General features: G+C 51.5%; 1 protein-coding gene across 11 annotated transcripts in view; it reads left to right on the forward strand.

Moving 5' to 3' along the window:
* Positions 1 to 11,069, forward strand: part of ZNF76 (zinc finger protein 76) — a 32,936-nt gene extending 21,867 nt beyond the window's left edge. For 4 of the 11 annotated variants that reach the window (XM_032253499.1, XM_032253498.1, XM_032253500.1 and 1 more), the window contains exons 3-14: positions 1,041 to 1,121; positions 1,234 to 1,311; positions 2,541 to 2,740; positions 5,377 to 5,493; positions 5,733 to 5,808; positions 6,367 to 6,492; positions 6,647 to 6,826; positions 7,640 to 7,873; positions 7,967 to 8,130; positions 8,833 to 8,997; positions 9,540 to 9,653; positions 10,206 to 11,069. In XM_032253499.1, the coding sequence (XP_032109390.1) occupies positions 1,041 to 1,121; positions 1,234 to 1,311; positions 2,541 to 2,740; positions 5,377 to 5,493; positions 5,733 to 5,808; positions 6,367 to 6,492; positions 6,647 to 6,826; positions 7,640 to 7,873; positions 7,967 to 8,130; positions 8,833 to 8,997; positions 9,540 to 9,653; positions 10,206 to 10,310 (1,640 nt within the window). In that variant the 3' untranslated portion in view covers positions 10,311 to 11,069. Of the gene's footprint in view, positions 1 to 1,040; positions 1,122 to 1,233; positions 1,312 to 2,540; positions 2,741 to 5,363; positions 5,494 to 5,732; positions 5,809 to 6,366; positions 6,493 to 6,646; positions 6,827 to 7,625; positions 7,874 to 7,966; positions 8,131 to 8,832; positions 9,011 to 9,539; positions 9,654 to 10,205 lie in introns of those variants that run through there. The other 7 variants (XM_032253504.1, XM_032253503.1, XM_032253502.1 and 4 more) reach the window with 6 other exon arrangements.
* Positions 11,070 to 11,080: the final 11 nt, after the last annotated feature.

Here is an 11,080-nt window from a genome sequence, read left to right on the forward strand (position 1 = left end):
ACAAGGAAGGGTCCTGTAGGTCTAATTCCAAGAGCCTTAGGAGAAGTGCTTTCTAGTAAGGTAAAAGAAGAAGAATATCTTAGGAAATCTGAAGTCTTGTTAATTTTCATGCTGCTTGTTGTATTGCCTTAGGTCATCTAACTTTTTACCAGAAAATTGAAATGAAAATATCAGAGGTTAATAAAGGAATCATTACTCAACAGCGGCAGTGGAATAAGACCTACATGGACACATAATAGCATAATAGTTGTACTCACATAGCTCTCTATTGCTTTACTTTTCATTTCTTCTAAAATGCAGATTAGGCTTATAATAAATGCTAGGATTTATTGAAGGTTGGCCATATGTAGTTGGCATTCTTCCTAATCTTTCATATTCATCAACTCATTTAACCCTAACAGTAACCCTATGAGAAACACATAATCTTCAAACCCCATTTTAAGAAAAGGAAACTGAGGCACAGAGAGGTTAAATAAGCTGTCCAAAGTCACACAGCTGGCAAGAGGTAGAGCTGGAATTCAAACTCAGGAGGCCTGGCCTGGTTCCAGAGCCTATTGTTTTTAACCATTAAACTAAACAGCCTGCCTTCACAGGGGCTCCTGGTCTTAACACACTGTCATAGTGAGGGATGAGGGGATATGTTTTAATTTTGTTAGTTTGAGCTATATCTGAATTTTGACCCATTGGGGCCCATTTAGGCTTAAGGGTCATTTAGTTCAGTCTCAGCAACTTACTGTTAAGTTGGAAGTTTCCACTTGGCAGGGCATGGATAGAATAATAAATGAAGTTGCGCCTCCTGTCAGTAACTGGAAGGGAATCTGTTGGAAGAAGAGGGGTTCCCGCAAGGCAAGTTTCTTCACCTTTAGTGCCTCAAGGCCCAGGCCTAGGGAGACGGAGCAAGGAAACAAGGAAGATGTTACCCATGCTTAGACCCTCAGGCTCATGCCTTGAGACTCAAATAAGCCTCAGCTAAAAACAGGCAAGTGTATCTTAGTCCTCTTCTGGTCCTCACCTATTTCTCTCCATTTCCACCCTAACAGGAGAGAAGCTTCTTGAAGGGCAGGTGATCCAGCTTGAGGATGGGACCACCGCATACATTCACCAGGTGACGGTACAGAAAGGTGAGGGCACCACAACATACCATGCCTTGTGGAGGGAAGCCTGACAGCTCCACCAGGGGACCCTTCCATGGCACTGAGCTCCAGGGAAAGGCAGGCATTGCTTTCGTTACAGAATCTCTCTCCTTTGAGGATGGTCAGCCTGTGCAGCTGGAAGATGGCAGCATGGCTTACATACACCGCACACCCAAAGGTAGGGTCACCATCATCACAACTGGGGGAAGGACGGGAGGAAGGACTGGAGGATGGGGTAGCACACTGTGAGGGTTGGGGTGTAGACATGGGAGCTGTCATCTCCACGGTACACACACACTCACCTGGATTAGCAGCCTTGCCCACCTTCCCTGCTGCAGACTGCAGAAGCAGCTATGTCTGCCACTAGGAGGTGAGCCTTGGAGATCAGTCACATAGGCTTTGATGGTGGCCTTGGCTCCAGCACAGCCACAAAGTCTTAGGGCTTTGGGGCAGGACCTGAGGAGATCATCCAAGACCAGGAGAAAAAACTAATATTTAAGAATGAAGCTCCTAAGGTGCTGAAGAATAACAATTTATTCCTTTTACTGATAGTTTCTTAAGTGACTGTTACATGCCTGGCATTGTGTTAAGTGTGGAGTATACAAGAGAGAGCAAAGTCAGATACAGCCCTTGCTCTCCTGGAGTCTAGAGGGGGAAATAGAAGTGAAAGAAGCCATCAGTGATGAACTGATCATTACAAACAGAGATCAGGCTCAGGAAGGGCTTCTCTGAGGAAGCGATGCTTGAGCTGAGAGGTAAAGAATGAGGTAGACATAGCTGACAGAAGACAGATGGGAGGGAGGGTTCAGTACTTCAGGCAGAAGGAACAGCATGTGTAAGCCTAGAGCTGGCGGGAAGAAAGAACAGCACATTCCAGGAACTGCTAGGAGCTAGAGCCCTGGGAGTGAGGGCAGAATGAGCAGGAGGAAGCTGGAGAGAGAAAGGAAGGCCAGCCCACTCTAGGTTTCAGCATCAGGGTGAGGATTTTGGTCTTTATCCTGAGACCAGTGGTAAGCATTTGAACTATTTAGGCAGTTAAGTGACATGGTCACATTTCTGGCCTGCAAAGATCCCTCTGGTTATTGTGCTGCCTGGAGGGAACTAGAGGGGTGAGGAACGACTGGTCAGCAGACTTTTGTGATCTTCTATGCCAAGATGATGATGGGCCCCTGTCAGGTCCTCAAGGAACTTGTGATTTCCCATTCAGTGCACCGTAGGAGACCTCATCCTTAGGTGAGGCAGCCCCAGAAGGAGGTCCAGCAAGAGTGAATCACAAAGTGAAGGGCCAGGAGAAATTGGATGCTGAAACCCTCCTTGGTATATGTGCCTCTCATTAACTTAAGGCTAGGGTCCCAGCTGTATCTTTTCCCTTGTGTGGCATCAGGGCTAACCGCGTGTTCCCTGCAGAAGGCTATGACCCCAGCGCCCTGGAAGCCGTCCAGCTGGAAGATGGCTCCACTGCCTACATTCACCACCCTGTGGCTGTGCCATCAGACAGTACCATCCTGGCTGTCCAGACAGAGGTGGGCTTGGAGGACCTGGCGGCAGAGGATGATGAGGGCTTCAGTGCAGACACAGTGGTGGCCCTGGAGCAGTATGCCAGCAAGGTGAGCACACAGAGCCTGACACTGTCTGTCACTCTCTAAACAACGGGACCTTGCTTGCGCACTGCCTCTTGGCCCTGTCAGAACTTCACCTCGCTAGAAGACAATGGCAGCCCTGTGCTCAGGCACCATGTGGGATATTCCCTTTGCTCCTCCACCCCAGCTCCCCCAACTCACCTTTCCCACGTCATTGTTTAGGGCATGCAACACAACCTGGCCTGGTCGCTGACAGCTGTTTATGCTCACCCTTGTTTACACTGTCTCTGCAGAGGGAAGGCTGCCATAAGAAACAGTGATACCCCTATGCTGGGGAGTTAGGCCCAGCTTCACTTTGGCTGCTGTAGTAATCCTCTGCACTAGCTGGGAAAGCCCTTGCTGGTGACTTTTATTAGCTTTCTAGTCCACTGAGGTAACTATATTTATTTCTTCTCTGTGACTCACTTAGTCATTGGAAAAATAACCTCAGTGGGCCATGACAAGGGCATGGGCAGCAGAGCAGCTAGGATTCCTGGATTATGAGGTCCACACAGTAGCTCAGCTGGAAAGGAGAAGGATCCTGGCTCTGCAGATACCAGTTAGTCCAAGTTTTTTCTGCTGGAACCATGGCCTTGCCTGCAGGGAAGTGGGTACAGAGATCTCTGAGCTTTCCAAACCAGGGTGTTCCCTTCCTGGGATGACTGCAAAGCCTCAGGCTGGGTGTGCCAGGGCTTCCTGCACATTCCATCCTTCCAGCAGTTTTACCCAAAGTTGGGGGAGTTTTTTTTTTATATATGTAATGAAATCAGTGTGGTTGATGGTGGGGGAAAAGAAGAAGTCTTCATGTGTTTTCAAAATGAAACACAGGCTGAGTGCAGAGGTTCATGCCTGTAATCCCAGCACTTTGGGAGGCTGAGGCAGGTGGATTGCTTGAGTCCAGGAGTTTGAGACCAGTCTGGGCAACATGGGGAAACCCCATCTCTCCAAAAGAATACAAAAACAAACTAGCTGGGCATGGTCATGTGCACCTGTGGTCCCAGCTATGGGAGGCTGAGGTGGGAGGATCAGGAAGTAGTGATTACAATCAGCAGGCTACATTCACTCCCATCCCAGTTCTCTAAGGTATGTTTTACAGACCAAATTTGAGACTTGATGCTGATATATAGAGAAGTGGGTTTTATTTAAATCATGAGCCCTGAGATCTGTGCTGGCTCTACCGCCACCTAGTCCAAACTTGGGGGAGTCCCTGCTCTCCCAGACCTCAGCTTATTCCTAATATGAGATGGGACCAGATAATCTCAGAGGTCACTTCCATCCCTGATTTTCCTTGATTCCTGTGATTACCCCAGGAGCTAGTGAGAGATGGGAATGAAATCCAAGTGCCTGTGTGGGTTAGCCCACCAAGCAGGCCTGGCCACCTCTGACCCTACTCTCTATCCAGCCTCTTAAGCGTCCACGAAACTCTCAGCTGCTTGAGCCCCTGAGCTGGAACCTGCATAGACAGACCTTGCCATGAATTTGGCCTCGCTCCTCTGTCCCCTGCTCACCATGACTTGCACAGTTTAGTTTTAGGATCTCCTGGAAAGACCAGAGTGTGATTCTGAAGCTTTCCAGAAAGAAAGACTAAGTGACAGCTGGGCGTGGTGGCTCATGCCTATAGTCCCAGCACTTTGGGAGGTGGAGGTGGGTGGATCACGAGGTCAGGAGTTCAAGACCAGCCTGACCAATATGGTGAAACCCCATCTCTACTAAAAATACAAAAATTAGCCGGGCATGGTGACATGTGCCTGTAGTCTCAGCTACTCAGGAGGTTGAGGCAGGAGAATCACTTGAACCTGGGAGGTGGAGGTTGCAGTGAGCCGAGATCGTACCATTGCACTCTAGCCTGGGCAACAGAGCAAGACTCCATCTCAAAAAAAGAAACAAACTAAGGGACAGTCCTACCAGGACCCTGCCCAGGAAAGCAGAAGAGCAATAAGGGGCTCCCTGCATCCAGGGGCTGGTATGAGATGGGCGGCTTTAGCAGTAGCCCCAGATGAGGAGACAAAAGGAGAGGACTTGTCAGCTGGGTGCTGTCATTAGAGCTGACATTTCTGTGGGAACTGCAGCCCTCCCCTGGGTGCTTCTGGTCATGGCCACCTCACTCTGGGCCCCATGTCCTATCAGGTGAACCTAGGTGAGCTCATCTCCACAGAAATAGCCCCCTTGTTATGTACCTTTTAAGCACTGGTTTTCTACCAGGAGGGAGACCCCTCCCATCAGAAGATGGAGGTCTCAAGAGTTGCAGGCTCCTAGGTGTGTGTGCTTAGAAGGAGGGTTTCTGGCACTTGGCCCAGTTCAAGCATGGCCATTCAGAAAAACTCCCTTTCCACCTTACCTAGCTGTCTAGGAGATAGCTTTTCTTTAATAGCTGTCACAGCCACTATGACCTGTAGGTCTCTCTTTAACCCATCAGAGATGGGTGGTGACTCCCCATGCCTACCCTCTTCTTGGGTAGCATGCCCCAGCATCTGTTCCTTGTCTGTCTGGATGTGTTCTTCTGCCCCAGAGACCCCTGGCAGCCTTAACCCTGCGTATTGGGTCTTAAGCTGCCTGCAGGGCTCTGTGTCCCACCTTCTTCACTGGGGAGAATACGTATAGGGATCTTAAGGTTTTTCTCCCAGGTTCTTCATGACAGCCAGCCTCCCCATAATGGAAAAGGGCAGCAAGTTGGAGACAGAGCATTCCGCTGTGGCTACAAGGGCTGTGGGCGTCTCTATACCACCGCTCATCATTTAAAGGTAAGGATGCTGGCAGACAGCCCTCACTTCTGCAGTCTTCCCTTCCAGGCTGTAATTCTGCCTTTCGGCTTTGATTGAAATTGGTCCCTTCCCTCAAGTTGCTGGAGGGAAGAAATGAGGGTACACAGGAAGGTCAGCACAGAGGGCTTGACACACATGACATCAGGGCCCTAAAGAAAACAAAAGAGCCCAGGTCATACCCTTGCAACTCTGAATTATGTGATTGTTTGTCCTCACAGGTGCATGAACGAGCTCATACAGGTGACCGTCCATACAGGTGTGACTTCCCCAGCTGTGGAAAGGCCTTTGCCACAGGTAACCTCTCTGAGGGGCTGCTTCCAGTTGAGGGTAGAGGGTTCTAGTTCTATTTGGAGTCTCCCTGAAGGGAACCCAACACCAGGCTGCCTTCCTGGAGAAACTACCGTCAGAGTCCTCTGACTTGCAGGGTGCTCTCTCTGGAGGAAACCTTGTTATGGGAGTGAAAGGCAGCATGGTTCAGGCCAGCAGAAGGAGCCTGGAGGGTTGGTGGAGAGACCCAGCCTCTTGTGTCAGCTCTGATGCCAACCAGCTGTGGATTATTGGGTGGGCCGTTGCATCTCTCGCCCTATTTTCCCCTTTGTGAAACTAGGACCTTTAGCCATGAGTTCTCCTAAGTTTCTTCTTATGCTCATGTTCTGGTGTGGTTTCAGCTGCCCCTTGAGAGGGAAGCAGGGCAGAGTTGGCTTTTCTAGCCTCCACCCAGGCAGCGGTGGGATAGAGGCAGACATGGGCTTCTTGAAGCAAAGGAGATAGAGCACCTCTGTATGAAGTGAATGGCGGAGGATGAGGCCCCACCGGGTGCTCTTCTTACACCTCCCTGCCACATGTGGACAGGCTATGGACTGAAGAGCCACGTTCGTACCCACACTGGTGAGAAACCATACAAATGCCCAGAGGAGCTGTGCAGCAAGGCCTTCAAGACCTCAGGAGACCTGCAGAAGCATGTCCGTACCCACACTGGTATGCTGGGCCCTGCCCACTCCAACCCCATTCCCTGGGCACGGGGAATTCAGCTTGCCTTTCAGACTTAGACTTGGAGCCCGGCTCCATCCCCTTCTTGCTCCAGCATGGTCCTCTTTCCTGAACCACCCCTCACACCCCACCATTTGCATAGGTGAACGCCCGTTCCGGTGCCCTTTTGAGGGCTGTGGCCGCTCCTTCACCACGTCTAATATCCGCAAGGTACATGTGCGCACCCACACAGGCGAGCGGCCCTACACCTGCCCGGAGCCCCACTGTGGCCGAGGCTTCACCAGTGCCACCAACTATAAGAATCACGTGCGCATCCACACAGGTGGGCCAGCTGGCATGCGAGGACTACCCTCGCTGAGGCCCCAACCCCTCTACTGTAGGCTTCCCATCTAAGTCACATTCTCAGCTCTCAGCCCAGAACCCTCTGTGCCAGCCATTCCAGGCTGGTCTGGGGGTGCGGTATCCCCGGAACAATTCTTTCACTTGCAGCAAGCAGTTCCTCCATTTCCAGTTAGGTCCAATCTGAAAGGTATTGCCTGTCCTCTCGGGCCCCTCAGCTCCCTGCCACCTCTCTACACCCACCTTGAATTCTCCAACTCTGACTGAGCTCCTGAAAAGAGGCCAGGGTTGGGAATGACAGGGAAGAAGCAGAGTGAACTGTCACCTTCAACTCCTCACCTTATCCACCGTCCATGACTCCTTTGTATCCTCACCCTCCCCAGTGTTGTGTCCCTCATCCAGCTGTCCGTGTTGTTTCTTAGCATGTGTGTCCCTTCTCTCCCATCATACCTGATACTTCAGTCATCCCTGCCTCTTGCCTCTACTGTTCACCACTCTCAACCTCCCACCCTTCACCTTATAAGCCCCAGCGCCCCTACCACTGCCTTCACTAGCCCCAGCCTTGCCCTGTCCCTCATTACCTTTCCGCCTTGTCTCTGAATTCAGTAGTTCAACACCCATGCCCTCTCCATTCCACTGGCCATCTTCCCCAACCCTGTCCATTTAGAGTCTCAGTTCTCAGTCCCTCTCCCTCCCTCTGGCTCTCCCTTCACCAACCCTGTCCCTCACCCCTGTCCCCTTAGTTTTCCCCTTGCCAGCCCCAGTTCCCAACCCCCTCACAGCCCAGTGTCCCCAGGGGAGAAGCCATACGTTTGCACGGTGCCAGGCTGCGGGAAACGCTTCACCGAGTACTCAAGCTTGTATAAGCACCACGTGGTGCACACACACTGCAAGCCCTACACCTGCAGCACCTGCGGCAAGACCTACCGGCAGACCTCTACCTTGGCCATGCATAAGCGCAGCGCCCATGGTGAGCTGGAGGCCACGGAGGAGAGCGAGCAGGCCCTCTATGAGCAGCAGCAGCTTGAAGGTAAGGGGAGTGGGCAGGGGGTAAGAGTGGGGACAAGCCAGGCCTCCCCATGCCATCTGGTAGCAGGTGTCAGCCTTGGCTCTCCTCTCCCAGCCGCCTCTGCAGCCGAGGAGAGCCCACCACCCAAACGACCCCGCATAGCTTACCTTTCGGAGGTGAAAGAAGAGAGTGATGACATCCCAGCCCAAGTGGCCATGGTGACCGAAGAAGATGGGGCCCCCCAGGTGGCCCTGATCACTCAGGATGGTGCCCAGCAGGTACAGGCCCTGGAGGGCAGAGGTGCCACACTTGCTGGCACTCTCCACTTTCTTTGGGGACTCTGAGAGACCGGAAGTTCTGACAGCCCCACTGCCACCCAGCTTCCTGTTTCAGTTTTATAGACCTCGGCTGAGGCTGCGGGGACCACATCTTGTAACAGAGGTCCTCGCCCTCCTATGTTTCCAGACCAGTCTCTGGGACTTCTGGAGCAGTTAGTAGTTTCTCTCTTTACTAGGGAGCTGACAGGACCTGTTCATCTGAATGGGACATGGGATGTCCTTCTCAAGAGAGGCATGTTCATATAGCAGCCAGAACATGGTATGGGGTCTGAAAGCCTGAGGTCTGGTCCTACCAGTGTACTAGCCAGCTGCATAACCTGACCCTTGTCAGTACCCTCACTAGAAAGTACACCCGTGCTTTCCAGAGTTGTCAGGACACAATCAGGTGGTGACCCTGAGCTGCATACAACAGGGCCCAGAGGCAAAGTGGTGATAAATAGAAGTAAGCTGTGGAATTCTTCTAGTATGGCCTCTCTTTGGAACCTTGGACACATTTTGTTTGCTTGTCACTCACCCCTTCCACCCCTGTGACATGAAACTAATAAGCTGACCTTGCCTGGGAGAGCAGGTATATCTTCCAGAGGGACTTTCAGACAACCCTCCACTGACATTGCCAGCTCATCTTTCCCCTCCTGTTGGCAGGTCAGCCTATCCCCGGAAGACCTGCAGGCCCTGGGGAGTGCCATCAGTATGGTCACCCAGCACAGCAGCACCACCCTCACCATCCCCAGTCATGATGCCGACCTGGCCACATCTGGCACACATACGGTCACCATGGTCAGCGCCGATGGCACCCAGACGCAGCCCGTATGACCAGGCGGTTTGCTTGGGGTTTCTTATTCTCTTGTCATTCCTTTCCATGGGGTAGGCATTAAAGTGCAGTCTAAACTAGTCAAGTCTTCTTACCAGGACAAAGATGCCTCACAAAAAAGGGGTCTTCCCCACAGTTCCTGGGCCATCAGCAGCTCTCATCTTTAAAAGCAGTTGAATGGAGGTCAAGAGACACTTCCTAAATCTCAACTGAAACCTAATTTGTTTTGCAACCTTAGACAAATCACTTTTCCATGAACTTCTGTCTATTTTCAAGTGAGGGGATTAAAATATCTCTGGAATTTTTGACAGCTCTGTTCTTCTATGATTGAAAAGCCCTAAATTAAACTGGGTATTAAGTTGGGAGCAAACCCAATCTTACTTAGCTCTGAGCCCCAAGCTAATTAATGTGACCCATATGGTTTTATCCATTCTCTTCTGGGTAGTTCCCAGCACCTTACTTGTAGGGATTTTTATCTGGATTGTGGGGAGGGAGAGTATACTGCAGGTGGGATGGAAGACCTTCTTTTGCCTTTCAGGTCACAATCATTACCTCTGGGGCTGTGGTGGCTGAGGACTCAAATGTAGCATCTCTTCGTCATCAACAGGTGGCACTGTTGGCCACAGCCAATGGAACGCACATTGCAGTGCAGGTGAGTAGAGATCTGGGAGGAAAGGGGATCCCACTACCAGAGAAGGCCGCAAGGAATAAAGGGGAACTAGATGACGATCTGGAAGGGAAGGGCATCTGACTCAAAAAGAGCCCATTTCAGAGGACAGATCCCTTTCCTCCTGCATCCATGCATCTGTGAATGTCGAAGCCTCTTCCAGCCTTCAGGATAGCTCTTATGTCAGTCTGCCTGTGGTCTGAGCCCTGCATCTCTTTGTTTCTGTTTCTTCATCTGGAAAATAAGGAGGCTGAAGTAGACAATCACTACAGTCCTCCTCAGCCAGTCCTTCCATGAGCAAGCTGGTCTCTCTGACCCTGACTATTCTAGGGACCCCTGGCCATGCCTAGCCTAATAGGACTCTTCATCCCTGAACTTCATGTTTATTGGAGCCTTACTAAGTGCTCAGTGTGTGGCACTGGGTAGATGGTAGAGAGTCAAAAAATAAAAAAAACAGTAGGCCACATACTACTAACACTGGAATCTAGGCAGGGAGGGTCTCAGTCTCTCCTTCCTTCTGCACCCCCTTCCCCACAGCTGGAGGAACAGCAGACCTTAGAGGAGGCCATCAGCGTGGCCACCGCAGCTATGCAGCAAGGGGCCGTGACCCTGGAGACAACAGTGTCGGAGAGTGGCTGCTGAGTCCAAGAGGGCTGGGTCCCACACCATGTTGGAGGAGGTGCAATGCTGCATGGCCAATATTGCCTCCAAGGGCCCAGGCTGTGGCTAACACATGGAAGGTGGCCACATAGGTCTCTGGGGTGAGAAGACAGCAAGAAAACGGCCTAACTGAAGGGAATGGGGGCCCTGCCCAAGAGTGGGGACAGGCAGCTGGAATCAGGGGAGTGCGTCATCCTCGGGAGCTGAGAACAAGCCTCATTGCCAGGCTACACCAGGACACCCTTCTCTCAAAATCAGCTGGGTGCCTGCTCTCCTCCTCCTAAAGAACACCCTTCTGGCCCTCAGTCTGCTCCCCTTCTCAGGTAGAGATTGGGGCTGCTGTGGGGACTGGCCCTCTAGGGGAGAGCCACAGACAGCTCTTCAGCCCAGTAGCAGCGGAGCAGGCCCTGGCCTTCCCTCCCAGCAATAACCACCTCCCTGGAGGCCAGTTGAGATGCCTGCCTAGTTGGCATCAGGGACTTCCTGCCACCACAGTCAATTAATTCCTCAGGGGCCTGTGGCTGGAGAAAAGGTGCCCAGCCCCCACCACTCCCCAGCTGCTTCCCAAACCTCTCTATGGCAGAGATTCAGGGAGTGGCCCTGTATATAGACTGCTGGGGATTGGGTTTGATTTGTTTTTTGTTTTGTTTTTTTAAATTCCATTTTGATAATTTTTTTTCCCGCTCTGGGTGGTGGCGGCACATGGATGAATGAGTATTTAATAAAAGTTTCAAATTTCCACCTGGGTCCCT

This window comes from Sapajus apella, unplaced genomic scaffold (assembly GCF_009761245.1).
Source record: "Sapajus apella isolate SASKATOON/1434 unplaced genomic scaffold, GSC_monkey_1.0 scaffold83, whole genome shotgun sequence".
NCBI lineage: Eukaryota > Metazoa > Chordata > Mammalia > Primates > Cebidae > Sapajus > Sapajus apella.